Source organism: Malaya genurostris, chromosome 1 (genome assembly GCF_030247185.1).
Source record: "Malaya genurostris strain Urasoe2022 chromosome 1, Malgen_1.1, whole genome shotgun sequence".
NCBI classification, from domain to species: domain Eukaryota; kingdom Metazoa; phylum Arthropoda; class Insecta; order Diptera; family Culicidae; genus Malaya; species Malaya genurostris.
Window position 1 is genome coordinate 61,154,270 of NC_080570.1, and position 15,729 is coordinate 61,169,998.

The window sequence follows — 15,729 nt, forward strand, 5'->3', positions numbered from 1 at the left end:
TTGGAATTATCATTCTCAAAAAATCAAAAATCAGCTACCATCACCGATAATAATCGTCGGTGATTATCGTTCACAAAATCATCACCGAGAATGATAATGAAAATCGTTTGATTTTCTGAGATTGATATTGGGGCAGCATTTTCATTTCTGATCAGTGTAACGCATTTATCACCTATGAACATATTGCCGCTGAGTATGATCTCATTCCTTTCAATATCACTACAGTGATATTCTTTAAATTTATAAATTTAAATTCTCATGATTATCAGCCATGCAGAAATTTTCACTAGCAGATGATGATATTCAGATGTCGGATACGCAATAGCAATATGCAATGGCAATACTGCGAAAAAATCTGATTGTTGACTGATTATTGAATTACTCAAACTATTTACTATCGGTTCACCCCTTGTGTTATGTAAAAGTTTTTTTTACCAGTTGGTTCCCTCCCGTTTGTCAACACAGATTAAAAGGGCCCGAAAAAAATTGACAGAATCTCTTTGAGAGAGTCTCTTTCGACAATATCTGCGTTATTATGTAATTGTTCGTTACATATCTGATTCTTTTATTTAAAAGATATTTTTTTTATTCAGGCCTATTTGCGTACAAGCTTTACGTGGCCGATTGAACCGATTTTTTAAATAATTTTTTTTTGAGTTGGATCTCGTCACCCTTTTTCTAGGGGGAGGGGAGCTTCCATTTCCCTCCTGCGAGGATTAAGGGGCACTTCGTTCGTTCGTGGTTCGTCTCGTCATCCATTGCTGCATCGATGGTATTGTTGTCGATTTCCGTCTTTTCGTTGCTAGTTGCTGTAGATGCACCTTGTTGTATATTGGTTGCAATTGCTGGTTGGTTGGAGGATAAGTTATTAACTGCAGCCGGTGTACTTTGTTCTATAGAGGATACTGATGGTTTCGTTGAAGGGGATGCTTCATTGTTGTTGGCGGCTGTCACAGGTGTACTGGGGTTGCTTGGGGTTTGTGAGAAGGAAGCACCGTTGTCCTTTGGTGTAGTTGTCTCCTTGTCCAGTTTATCACATGGCTTACCGTAGTGAATATCTTTTTGGCAATATTGACATGTGGCCATCTGATTGTCATAGGTAACAAGTGATTGGCACGGAATTCTTGTATCTTGACCGAAAATCACATAAGAAGGTATAGGCCTCTTCAAGTGTATGCGTAATAAACGTACACCATTTAGAATACCGGGGAAAAAATTCTTCCACTTTTCTTTTTCGATAGAGAGAATCTCTCCGTATTGGGACATAGTTTTGCGAATATAAGAATCGGTGACGCTTGAGTGAAGATCATGCACACGCACTTCTATAGCACTATCATCCATATATACTGGAATGTTGTACTTAATGTTCTCGTGCTCCACATAGTGCACATTGTTATTGTCTTTTGCGAATTGAATTGCATCCAACTCTTTATAAAACTGGATGTAAACAACATTATTCGTCTTATTGCATTGAAGTAAATGCACACGTTTAATGTCAAGATGCATTTGCTCCTTAAGCAAACCTTCAAGTTCTCGTATCGAAGGTCGAATTTTGCACTGCTTGAAGTCAACAACAATTGTATTCTTTCGTGTCGGCGGAAGCTTTTGTTCGTTTGGTTCACTCATTTCGAGGTCGTTATATTGTACACTACACAATACTGTACTTGGTTTCTTCTGTCCCGAACGTAAGCGGTTTTGTTTTATCGACTGACTTGGATGAGATGTAGAACCGAACTGACATATCCGATTCTGTTACAAAGCATTTTTTTTGCATTCTACATGAATCTTTTTTAGGTAAACGAGAAAATTAAGGAGTTGTTAACAGAAGAGAAAGAAAACAAAGAAAATCTCTCATTCGTTTATATGACCTTATGAGATGTTTACGTCGATTTCATTAGACTTTGTAGAATATTTGAAAATGAATCGTCGCAATAAATTATGGGATTACGTTGATAATATATTTAACGTTTTTACCAATGTTTCCAATGTTGTTCTGACAAATGACTTATCAGGTACGTGAAACCGATTATTGGTTTGTTGTATATACATAGCTGTAATATTGATAATGCTTTTTAGTTAGTTTTTCGCACGGAATGTTTAAAAAAAGGCGGGTGGGTAATGTCAGAGACATAACTGGATGTCGTGAATACGAAAACAACTGACATGCTCCTTAACACTTCCGAATATCAATTGTATGAATTATGCACGCATTCCCCTTTTTCACATTTTTCGCAAAAACAAAGAAAGCTTCACTTGATCTCGATTACTGTGAATTTCACACAGCGAAAAGTGCACAAATCTAAGCAAACTATTCTTGATTTGCAGTAAACTGAGGATATTTCCCTACGATTTGCAAACAACAAATCCTAATAGTTCTTTAGAAAACTTTTAGAGCCATTAGAACGGCTGATATTGTGCAATGCTCTCCACCGATGTTTTTTTTCCCAATGCTAATGACTGGCAGCTGTGACGTAATCGCTCTTGTCGAAAGCGTGCAGACGACACAAAACACATCTGCTCGCAGTGGCGATACAATCCAAACTGTTTTGTTGAGAGGCTTGTTTCTACCTGATTTCGTTTGTAGCTTTTTCACTAATGGGCGGTCCTAACGGCTATAAAAATAGCCGCATACAGAATTTTAATGTCGATTATTTCATTTCGGATTTGCATATTTTATTGAAAGAAACTATCAATATGCTGTAGGGATTCGTTTCCAGCATTCAGAAGAGTCAAATTGCGTAATTCTCTACGACATTAAACTCTGGAACATTTTTCGCAAAAAAAGGCTTCACTTGATCTCGATTACTATGAATTTCACACAGCGAAAAGTGCACAAATCTAAGCAAAATGTTCTTGATTTGCAGTAAACTGAGGATATTTCCCTACGATTTGCGAACAACAAATCCTAATAGTTCTTTAGAAAACTTTTAGAGCCATTAGAACGGCTGATATTGTGCAATGCTCTCCACCGTTGTTTTTTCCCAATGCTAATGACTGGCAGCTGTGACGTAATCGCTCTTGTCGAAAGCGTGCAGACGACACAAAACACCTCTGCTCGCAGTGGCGATTGAATCCAAACTGATTGAATTTTTGTTAAGAGATTTCCTTTTATGTGATTTCGTTTGTAGCTTTTTCACTAATGGGCGGTCCTAACGGCTATAAAAATAGCCGCATACAGAATTTTATTGTCGATTATTTAATTTCGGATTTGCATAATTTATTGAAAGAAACTATCAATATGCTGTAGGGATTCGTTTCCAGCATTCAGAAGAGTCAAATTGCGTAATTCTCTACGACATTAAACTCTAAAACATTTTTTGCAAAAAAAGGCTTCACTTGATCTCGATTACTGTGAATTTCACACAGCGAAAAGTGCACAAATCTAAGCAAACTGTTCTTGATTTGCAGTAAACTGAGGATATTTCCCTACGATTTGCGAACAACAAATCCTAATAGTTCTTTAGAAAACTTTTAGAGCCATTAGAACGGCTGATATTGTGCAATGCTCTCCACCGTTGTTTTTTCCCACTGCTAATGACTGGCAACTGTGACGTAATCGCTGTTGTCGAAAGCGTGCAGACGACACAAAACACATCTGCTCGCAGTGGTGAATGAATCCAAACTGATTGAATTTTTGTTAAGAGATTTCCTTTTATGTGATTTCGTTTGTAGCTTTTTCACTAATGGGCGGTCCTAACGGCTATAAAAATAGCCGCATACAGAATTTTATTGTCGATTATTTCATTTCGGATTTGCATAATTTATTGAAAGAAATTATCAATATGCTGTAGGGATTCGGTTCTAGCATTCACAAGGACCAAATTGAGGAACTCAATTTGGTCCGTCGCTGCTGGTTGATGATTCCACTCCCACGACGTCTGCTTCCATCGAACGCACGAAAAGAAATGATCGATTTTTGCATTTTTTTGCATAAATATCTGTTTATTAATCTTATTTTTGTGTATTACATCAACATTTTACAGTACAAGTGTTTTGACCCTTTGGCCTTTCATCTTTGTTGTTCATACGATTCGTTATTGATATTAGGTGTTTTAGTTACTCTTGTTTTACATACTAATGTTTAATCATAATATTTATTTTAATTATTTATAAAATGTCTACCTACTTATAACTATCCTTAACCTAATACGTACAAATTTTGAATTATTTGTATTTCAGAGATTGAGCACCTCTCTTCAAATTTCGTGCAGTATTGTTCGAATTTTTGTTCTAGTATATCCAGTGAGGCCATCTCATGTACTTCACTAGTTCTTGTCCAAGGGGGTAGATTTAGAATCATCTTTAAGATCTTACTTTGAATGCGCTGAAGCCTAAGTTTGTGCGTTCGTGCACAGCCCCGCCAAACAGGGACTGCGTATTCAATTGCGGGGTAGATGATTTGTTTATAGACAGCCATCTGATTCTTCAGGCATAGTTTAGATGTTCTACAAATCAGCGGATACAGAGACCTAATGAGTATGCTGCATTTTTGAACGATTTTGTCAACATGTGACCTGAATATCAGATGTCTGTCAAAGGTGAGTCCTAGATAGATAACTTCATCGGACCATTGAATGATCTCATCACCGAATCGTATTCTGCATTCGTCGGATGGAACAAGTTTTGGAGATCTTGAATGTGGAAACAAGATGACCTGAGTTTTTGCTGCATTGATCACAATTTTCCAGCTTGTAAAATATTCCGTTAAAGCGTCCAGACCTGTCTGTAGTTTATTCTTCAGAGCATTAATGACACGACCTTTGTAAAGAATGGCAGTATCATCAGCAAATTGTGACAGAACACCACCACCTGGAAGAGGAGGGATGTCTGATGTAAAAATGTTGTATAGAATGGGACCTAGGATACTTCCCTGGGGTACACCAGCAGGAATAGTAAATCTTTCTGAAAGTGCATTATTCAGAGAAACCTGGAATGCTCTATCTGCAAGATAATTTTTGATAATTTTAATAAGATACATGGGAAAATTATACCGATGCAGTTTGAACACCAGTCCATCGTGCCACACATTATCGAATGCCTTTTCAATATCCAATATTGCCATGGCAGTCGTTTTGGACACTGATTTGTTTTGCTGGATGACGTTGTTAACCCTTGTGAGTTGGTGGATGGTGGATCTTCCTTTCCGGAACCCAAACTGTTCTTCCAGAAATATATCCTGTTCATCTGCGAAAGCAAGAATTCGCCTTTGTATTGACTTTTCAAACAGCTTGGATAGGGCAGAGAGTAAGCTGATGGGCCGATAGCTCTTGGAAAAGGAAGGATCTTTCCCCGGTTTCAAAACTGGGATAACTTTAGCTAACTTCCACATTGAAGGGAAGTAACCAAGCTCCCAGCACCTGTTAAAAATTTTAGCTAAGAAGACAAATGAGCGAATACTCAAATGTTTCAGCTCAATGTTGAATGTGTTGTCGAAACCGGGGCCCTTCATATTTTTGGATTTTTTCACAAAAGCCATCAGCTCATTCGCAGTGACTCTACTTTCCTCAGGAACCAAGCTGTCTGATTGGTCAACCTCAGCTACGCTATCAGCAACGGCTCTTTCATGTGGACTAACAATGTTGAGTCCTAAATTGTGAGAACACACAAACTGCTGGCCTAGCGCATTTGCCTTCTCTACTGGTGTGATTAAAGGTATTCCTCCAGCTGCGTCCTGGGGTGATATCAGAGGAGGAATAGGCTTCGGTTTTTTCTTAAGCACCTTCGTTAAGGACCAGAAGGGCTTTGAATGTGGGAGAATTTCTCGAAGCTTTTGCTGGAAGTTCCTGTTGCGAAGCTCAGATATCCTTTCCTGGATTATCCTAGTTAAGTTGTTATAAGTAGTCTTCCTATCTAGAATGCCAGTTCGTTGATACTGCCTCCGGTAGATATTCCGAAGTCGGATGAGTTTCTTGGTGACACTGTCGATTTGAAGAGAGGAACTCGGCATATGTTGTACTGGAACCGTCCTATCACGAGCGACTGTGATTGAATGCTGGAAGGAAGATAGGGCTGCATCGATTTCCATCGGGGAATCAAGTGGCAAATCGATATTAATAAGTTGGTCGGCGATTTGTTGAAATGGGACCCAATCGGTGCGATAATAGTTCCTCCGTGGTTGAAAAGGCACTGTTTCTGGTGAAGATCCCAACGTCAATATTACTGGAAAGTGGTCGGAAGAGAGCTCGTTGAAGACAACCGGAGAGCTGTCTTTTGCGATGTCGCTGATGAATATATCCAAAATGGAATGAACTCCCGATCTGGAAAGTCGCGTTGGTTGATCCGGAGCGAAGATGTTGTATTGTCCAGCTTCGTAATCTTCGGCAAGTACGAATCCGTTTCGATTCTTTCTTCTGTTTCCCCACAGCTCATGCCGTGCGTTCAGGTCCCCAGCAATGATGAATTTGTTCTGTCGTCGAGTGAGCATAGCCAGATCTCGCTTCAATGATGCACACGTACCATCTCGAAGATTGGTTTGTTTGGGGCAGTACGCTGCAATGATGATGATGGGTCCCATCGTCGTTGTAATCTCAATTCCGATGGCTTCTATGAGTTGCAATTTAAAGGCTGACAGAAGCCTGTGCTGAATGGATCGTTTAACGGCAATGGCAACTCCCCCTCCTCTGGTAGTTGTTCTGTCGAGCCTGTGAATCCTGTAATTGGAAATAAAAATAGAAATTTCAGGTTTAAGATGAGTTTCAGTTAAAATAGCAATATCGGCATTCTTCTCTTGAAGAAAGTCGGACAATTCAGCAGTTTTGCTCCTGAGTGAGCAAGCATTCCAATTTACTATAACCAACTCATTATATTGCATATTCGATGATGAATTTGCCTAAGGCGTTGATTTGATCTAACCGCGTTCTGCAGTTTCGTAGTTTTGTTGTCATTGTTTCAAAAATGACGATCAGTTGTTCAGGCTGAAGATTTGGATTTGCTTGTGGTTGATTATTGCCCCATCCAGGAGGGATTCTTGAGGAAGATTCTTTTTGAGATCCAGCGGCTGAAGTCTTTGGATTGCTGCGAGGAAGTGGCGGCAAATTCGGAATATCCCTCTTCGGTGGGAGCCGTGGGAAATTAACTTCATCCTTCTGTGGAACATTCTTGCGCGTTGATTGTTTACGGGACGCCTGTTGTCGAATTTTTGTGAACTCAGCACGTTTGGGACACGATTTGCTAGTAGATGGATGGTCGCCATCACAGTTCACACATTTTACAGCGATGTCATCTAGTAGGCAATCGTTGGTATTGTGTGGTTCGGCACATTTCCCGCACCGACTTTTCATGTGGCAATTCCTCGCTCCATGGCCGTAGTTCAAACAGTTCGTGCACTGTGTGACATCCCGATGTACCGGTTTATACTTTTGCCATTCGATGATTATGTGAAATAACGATTTAATCGTTTTCAGTTGACTCATGGTGATGGAGCCCTTCTCCAGATGAATCAGGTACAGTTGATCTCTGAACTTTTTGTCCGTATTATGTCGCTTCATTTTAAATACCATCAAAGGCTTTAGTCCCGCCTCCGACAGTGCCTGCTTTAGTTCGGCTTCCATCATGTCGGGTAGTCCTCGAAGTACAACCTTCATAGGTTTGTTGGCGGCAATATCGTGTGTGAAGTATTCCGCTTTTGTCTGCTTCAGATAGCATTCCACTCCTTTGTAGTGGTTCAAAGCCGGAACAGTTATTTTGTAGCCTTCAGTACATAAACGGATTGTTGCCTGTAGTCCTTTGCTGATCAGTGTGTTGAAATCCGAGCGTAGAGTTGGTGGGAAGCCCTTCAGGTAGAAAGGCGGCATTTTTTCCTTCTTCTGCAGTTCCTCTTCGACATCTACTGGCAGATCAGCATATTGGTTTTTACTCAGCAAACGGTCGTTTACCTGTACATCACTTGGCTTCAGACGCTTAGCATCCTTTGGATCCTTCTCGGATCTATGGCGGTTTTTACCCATAGCTTGGGTAGGTAGACAACTGCGAATAAAAAATAAAACAAAATCGAAATTAGTCGTAGTAGGTTATTCGTCTATCCACATCGAGTGTTAGATGACGAATGATCGATTTTTGACCACGGTTCCCCTTTTATACGCATTCAGTTGAAGATATGTGCCTGACTACCTCAAAATCGTCGTCCTTGCGCGAAAAACCCAAGCGAAAGTAAGGTGTTTTCCGCGTTGTTTTCAAATTTTAAGAAAACTTAATTTTTGAGTTGTTTGTGGTTATCGCACACTGTTCAAAATATTATCCTGAATTCCTGATCATATTTTTGATGAAATGGTGAAAGAATTATGTTGCTACCATTAATACAAGTCGAGATATTCACGATTAAGTTCTGCCCATTCTTCCATATGGCTAATTTTGAAAAGGCGCCCCATAGTAAAGTAAGTCGTATTCACGACAAAACTCATTATCGGGCCCGATATAAAATGTACTTGTAGTCATCTAGGCTATTTTTGATTGTGTAATTTTCACCCGAACTTAAAAGGCGGCAGGCCAGAAGCAAGTAAATATCTTAACGGAACATGAGTTTGATTTCATATTGCGTTGGAGGATGTGAAATAGGCACAATTATGTATTTAATTTTGGCATTATGTATTAAGTCTGTATCCTGCATGAAATCCGCGTGAATGTATACAAATTAGCACAATACATTCTGTATGAATGACAGCTGAAAAAAATAAACACAGTCTAGATGACAGCCTGATTGTTTTTGATAGTGTAACGTGGCGTTAAAATGATTAGAGAATCCAATTTGAGTGTCCTGTCTGTTAGTCTGTGCCATCTTTTTACCGGAACATTTTCTATAATAGTATTACTGACACACAAAATAAATATACGAATCGAGCTCACCTCCACTCATTATGCATTATTTCACCTATACAGACTCTGTCAGTTTAGACAGAAATCAATCTTCAGTTCAGCAACGCCATCGCATGGCATCACATTGAACATATCATGTAAATTGTATGGGTGCTGCTATATTGGCGCGCACGAATTTGACATTACCTTTTCCTACTTCTATGTTCGAGATTCGACGTGGACTCGGACTTGTTCGTGAAATGTGAATGATGGATATCTTGATAATATGATGTCTTTGATCTAAAACATTAAAAATCCAAAATTTCAAATTTTATATGAAATGTATTAAAATGAAGATATTTCTATTTATCCAATAAACTTTCAAATAAATGATAGAATCTTGAAAACTATTATAGTTCTGTGCAATTTACGATTAATTTGATAAGGCAAATCAAGTGTAGTACTAAATCTATAATGCCAAACATTTATCTGTAGAATATCAACCTCTGAATATCTTTACAATTTTTAATTATCGATTTCAGAAATCCCGAAAAGGAACATTCTAACAAAAAGAACAAATTCTGCCAGCATACTAAACCAATCAGGTTTAGTGCAAATTATGAACTGACAACGCGTCTTTATTATCTGGAATCTTAACAAACAGTTTGTTCGTAGTTTCTTACAATAGTATATGAATCATATTAATTATTATATATTACCTTAAAATATTTGTAGTGCAATATTCAAAATAGTCGTTTCTACTTAAACTCATAGGAATGTGAGTTTAGGCAGAACATTAGAAGAAACATGATGTTATTTTCCGTGACATACTACACAAATTATACAACATTTAACAATAAGGTAAAATATAGTTTAAGAAACAATGCGTGCAAGGTTTTACATTTAAAAAGCCTATCGATATATAAGATAACACAAGTTACACTTGAGCCAATTTGTTCGGATTCCTGATACCATGCAAGCGTTTATGCAAAAAAAATCGTTCCTGTCAAGCTTCTCAACCCGATTTTAGTTTTGTTTGTTGAATTTGGATCCACTAAAATTTCAACGGTTTTGTGTCTTGGATTCCTGAGGAATTCAGAAACCGCCGAACGCGGTTCCATTCCTCGGGCCATTCTGGTCGGTTTGCGTACCTGTAATGAGCATTAAAAAGTAATCTCCGTTAGATCACACTTACACCTTGTCACACGTATCAAATCAAGTTCGCTTTGATATACTCAGTACATTCCGACAATTGTCCTTGTAGTACTGCCACTTGGTCATCATACTGCGCCTGATAGAAGTTTCCCGCCCACAGGTTCGTGAGACCGTATATTCGAGCAAAATTTCGCGTGGAAAAATATCGCCTTGGATTCCGGCAGCGCTTTGAAAGCTTTATCTCGTTAGTGAAATTCAGCCGGTCCTGGTGTTCATATAATAGAAACACGTATCGATGAAGACCGGTTCCTTTCGATGGGGCAGCACCGATATAATCCACAAGTGTTTCTGCCCGATCTAGATCGTTTCCCTGTATATTACCAATAATCCAGTGTACAAACTCGCGATGCTTTGGATCGTCCCGACTGGGTGCATCTGGATCGGTCATTATCAATGTGTAAAATGAGCGATCATTCGTGTTGAAAGCCAACGCCGGAGGATTTTTGGTCTGGGTGGGTGTTAATCTGTTTCCACCTTCAACTTCACTACCACTTTTAAATGCAATGCGTAACCAACAATCGGGAGCCTCATCGATCAAATCGGGTACGATTTCATTCGAAGCGAATGATCGGTAGATATGTGCATCATTCAGAATATCTGATCCGTGAATTTCAAGTAGCATCACCAGGAGCCACAATGAGGCAAGTTTCAACATTTTAAAGATAACGCGCGAGAATTTTGTTGTTGTTCTACAATCAAAAGACGATACTCGTAATATTGTGAAAAGTTTGAGAGACGGCAGAGAACTAACCCCAGCTCTGGCCTAGATGGCTTTCTTTTAAAGGTTTACCGTCCGGAGTTTTGTTGAATGTTGAGAGGAGGACTTGTGAAAAACCTGTACCTACCAAAAGGAGAATCTGAATCTGCTTGATACTTGCACGTGAAAAATCTAAGGCTGAGGACATAAGATGCGAGTTATTCATAGAGCGAGTGTTAGTTAGATGGTGCTGGTAATGTACCTTCACCAGAGGCTGTACGGACAACATACTGAGCATGCAGAAGAAAATGTACACGGCTAACCGGTTAGTTCTGAAGCCGTTAGTTGTGCAGATTACCTAACCAATATTTGTTTGGATTTGGAAGTCAAGACATTGACAAGGATTGCAGTTTCTATCTTTATTTGGAGTTTTTTCATACTAACGATTACCGGGAGACGGAGATATTATTCTGGGTTCCGCTGAGATCTGAGAAGTTCTTATCAGTTGATTAAGTGCAATTTGTTTTGAAAACTACTATTTTGGTAAGAAAAAAATTTAATGTCTAAGTCTTGAATTTCGGACTTATATTTTTCAGTGTAAGATTACCTATAAATTGAATTACCATTGGAAATTGTTCCTTGATCCTGGCGGTTAGTAAATTTATTAAAAAAAAACAAATTGCTATCTATTTTCCATAATTTTATCTTGTTTTGAATCAACTTCGGCGGCGGTGAGGTCAATTCGTCCATTATCGTCATTTTGACATATTGCGATGTGTCAGCAATTATTGAAAACATTCTGGTATAATAGTGCAGCAATAATGTCAGTAATCATTGAAACCATTCCGGTATAATACTGTGGAGAGTTTTCCTAACTTGTTTTGATATACTCATATTCTTGTTTTTGTTTCGAATCATATTTTAAGTCATATGAAAAAACACTCGAAGATGTATTGTATTAGCGCCGGGTGACGCTATTCGAGCTCACATAACTATGTACTAAACAAACTGATGTATTGATTTTATTGTGATTATATTCGATACATACAATTGGGGAGTTGTCTAGCACGGAGCTCATTATGCTAGGAAATGCGCATAATTTAGTCTGAGCGAAATAAGTCTTCTATTCTGGAGCCTGTGCGTACAATGTCGGAACGTATTGGTAGAACTGGGCTTGATAGAAATTTCCCGCAATCAATTCTCCAAGAGCGTACTTCTTAACGTAATCTTTGTGTTGGAAATTTAGACGATTATTTCTGCTCCGGTTGGATTTTCGTGGTGCGTCGGATAGATCAATTTCTCCATCCTGTTTGAAGATTAGAAAAACATATCGATGGACCCTACTTCCTTCCGGATGCCCAGAACCGATAAATGCAATACGATGATCTCCGTCCTCGATCTTTTCACAACCAACTAAGCAGGCTCTAAAATTGAATCTTTTACGGTAACGCGTCACCCTTCCTCATTTTTAAAGAAATTAGAACCAATGCTTCTACCAGCCCATAAACCGCATCAAACAGTATATTTATCTGGATGCATCGGTAATTGTTGAACACACCCACGCCGATTATCTTTGCTCAGAATATGGCAATTTTGCATGTTTGGAAGCGTTGTTCTTCCTATTCCTAATGATTTGCCAAACAATACTGAGTAGAGACGTCACTGTGTACTGTCCAAACAACTTTCAGACAATAGAGTTATTCCTGTTGAAAAAAAACAATCTTTTTAAAAAACACCCATTAAATTCACGTTTGCACATAGTTTACACACTAAAAGATGTTGAAATGTAAAAATAGGGCATGTCTGTAATTTTACAGCTAATTCAACTGAATTTGACAACAAATCAGACAGAAAACTCAAATTTAAATGTTAATTGATGTGTGATTAAGTCATCACTTGAATAAATACGGAATGTTTTGATTTACGTTATGTGTATTTTCCATTTTTTTGTACTGACGACTTGATACTTTAAACACTCATTACTCACGCATTTCCACGTGAAAATAAATAGAAACAGACTTTAAAGACCTGTCATTTGAATGTAAGTTTGTAAGAATCGGTTAAGCCATCTCTGATAAATCGATGCTAGTTCCATTTCAAAGCTTTTGATCGCTCTTTTCGGTGCTTCTCGAGCAGCCAGAACAAGAAACCGTGAACTGGTAAAATCGAAGTGAATTTATTCGGCAGTTAACTAACAACATTTGCAATTTAGAATATTTGCTTCCTTTTACATCGTGGCTTATAAAAATATACTCTACACACTTAAAAAATGTTACATCTTTCTAGATGCACATAAAAGAGCGTCGCGATTCACTAACATTTACAATACAAAGCATTTAAAGATAAGTCATATCATTAACTTCACAGTTGTTTTAGCTAAAACTCACATCGGTACAGACGCAAAATTTAGGTTTACATGTTAGTAATTTTGTGTCATCACCGAAGAAATTACGGCATACTTGAATTTACGTCAAGCGTAAATTTCATTTTTTCTAAGAGTGTAGATATCGATGTTTTTAACATACACTCTATTATTTCGGATCCGAAAGTCAAATCTAGACAATATTTTAAAAAATGTTCTAGTAGTCTAAAGAATGATGAAGCTTTTCATTTATATTAGGCGCGTACCAAGAAAAAAAATTCGAGGGATGTTTTCATAATATAGAGGAGAGCGGGGTTAAATCGAACATTTTTAGATATTGAAAGAAAATCAATTAAAACTGGGTTTTTACCCAAGTTATTTCTATCGCGTCATCTCCAAGCGCGTTTAAAAAGTCAATCCATGAATCGAAATAATAGCAGGATTATAAGACTCCGGTTTAATCACGTGCCCGGTCTATTTCTTGAGTTGTGGGAGGGGTGTTTTTTTTTTGAAAAACTCACCCCCCTGTATACGTGCCTGATTTATATATAAGTTATCGGTCCTCACTTTTCTCCGGAAATTCATTTTCAATTTGGACATCTATAACCCTATCATTTCGGCACCGGAAGTCGGATCTGTAGAAAATACAATAGCAAGCTATGGAAACACAAGAACTTTCATTTGAATTCGAGTTTGGGAACCTAAGTCAATGTATCTCCGAGAAAATCATGCCACATATTTTTTCACGTACACACACATACGCTAAATTACTTTCTAATCTTGACGTTGGTAATGGTATATAACACACGTCCTTTCGGGCCACCATTCAAAAGTAGGATTTCAAAGTTATTGCATAGTCTTTCTATATGAGAAAGGTAGAAGTTGATCTCTTCCCGTACAATTATTAGAGCATATTGCTTTAATATTGATCCTTCATAGTCCCATCCAAATTATAAGTCCATTTACTTAAATTAATTACTATTTTTTATGCGAATTCGGATGCACTGATTAATTGAAACCCTTATTTTGACCGTGAGCCCACGTTCATCTTCTTGCCCTTTCTACCCTCTTCCACGAAATAACAACGAAAAAGAGATTCGTACCAGGAAATAGCAATCATCGGAAAGATTTAATCCGAGGTTCTTCCGGAAACAAAAGCCTGAGTACGGGTCGGTCACACTAAAATATCAACACCGATTATTTAGAATTAGCTATTGAACAAATTAAGTGTTCAAGTTGGTAGTAGTATGAAAACGGTTCTCGACTCACTTTAATCGTTTCGGTTAACAGGGTTGTTTTATATAACTGACAATGTATGATGGATGACGCAGTACATTCTCAATCAATTCCGGTATAGAGTAGGGTGTACCGTTTATTTTAATGACGTTAATAGGTTAAGGAAACGATAGCTTAACGAAATAATGGGAATCGCTGCGAAAGTTATTAGTTGATTTATTTGGTTTAAATTAGATTTCCGAGTGTAATTAGAACCGAATTAAAATAAAATACCGAATACATTTTTGAGGTTAAGTGATTTTATTTTTGATCGGTAATCTGAAATAAGTCAACCGAAACTAATTTTGCATGCATCGAATTGAAAGTTCACCTTAGATTTTAACGCAAATGATATACTTAAAACAATAGCGTAGAAATTTAAAATTTACGATAATAACAACACGCTCTTAGATTGCAATTGTTGATATTGCTTAGAAAATGTTCAAGTAGTATTGAAATAATCTCCGTCTGCCAAGACACATTTTAAGCATTTATTCGGTACCGGATGAAAGCTGTGCATGCAAAGTCGGTACGTATTGGTCGAACTGTGCTTGATAAAAATTTCCTGCAATCAATTCTCCCAGAGCGTACTTGGTAACGTAATCTTTGTGCTGGAAATTCAGACGATTATTTCTGCTCCGGTTAGATGTCCGTGGTGCATCGGATAGATCAATTTTTCCATTCTGTTTGTAGATCAGAAAAACATATCGATGGAGCCCACTTCCTTCCGGAGGCCCAGAACCGATAAATGCAATACGATGATCTCCGTCCTCGATCTTTCCACCTGGTATGTTGCCTACGAACCAATGACAAACTGACCGAAACTTTGGTTCAGTTCTGTTGGGAGCATCGGGATCTACCATGAATAAGGTGTAATAAGAGTTCGGGTCGGATGTCCACTCGATTTTAGGTTGATCTTTCACCTGTGTCGGAGTTAACTCATTACCACCCTGTACAGATACTCCACTTGGGTAGGCAATCTGCAAACGATTGAACAATCAAAACTGACGCATTTATTATTATTGCCGTATAAAACTTACTTTAGCAATCTCTTTTGGAGTAACATCAACGACGTCTGGGACAACACCATGTTCGGCAAACGCTTTCTGTAAGTCTAGCATTTCTGCACTCACCACTCCACAAATCAACAACTGAGCTAAAATACACACCAGCACTGAATGACATATAATTCGCAACATAGCTGAAACTTCTTATCACACTAAAGTACGTTGATAGCGATAGGCACAACAGATGAAACGAACAAGAATAAAAATTACTGCACAGGGTGGGCTGGGATTAATTACGAGATTGAAACTATCATGCCTTTATATCGATTGCCAGTGCAGACTGTTTCATCTGGGAGACGAAATGACAATGAAAGCATGCCAGA

The 15,729-nt window shown here is 38.2% G+C and overlaps 2 protein-coding genes across 2 annotated transcripts; both read right to left on the bottom strand.

Moving 5' to 3' along the window:
* Positions 1-9,706: 9,706 nt before the first annotated feature.
* Positions 9,707-10,729, bottom strand: LOC131436598 (protein D3-like). Its single transcript, XM_058605453.1, has 2 exons — positions 10,033-10,729; positions 9,707-9,941 (listed from the first exon to the last, which is right to left on the bottom strand). The coding sequence occupies exons 1-2, from the start codon at positions 10,658-10,660 to the stop codon at positions 9,886-9,888; spliced, it is 684 nt and encodes a 227-aa protein (XP_058461436.1). The 5' UTR covers positions 10,661-10,729; the 3' UTR covers positions 9,707-9,885.
* A 3,848-nt stretch (positions 10,730-14,577) lies between these two features.
* On the bottom strand, positions 14,578-15,717 carry LOC131440224 (protein D3-like). The gene is made up of 2 exons (XM_058611314.1): positions 15,380-15,717; positions 14,578-15,319 (listed from the first exon to the last, which is right to left on the bottom strand). Exons 1-2 carry the CDS (start codon positions 15,536-15,538, stop codon positions 14,831-14,833), a joined length of 648 nt encoding a protein of 215 aa, XP_058467297.1. The 5' UTR covers positions 15,539-15,717; the 3' UTR covers positions 14,578-14,830.
* Between the last annotated feature and the right edge of the window lie 12 nt (positions 15,718-15,729).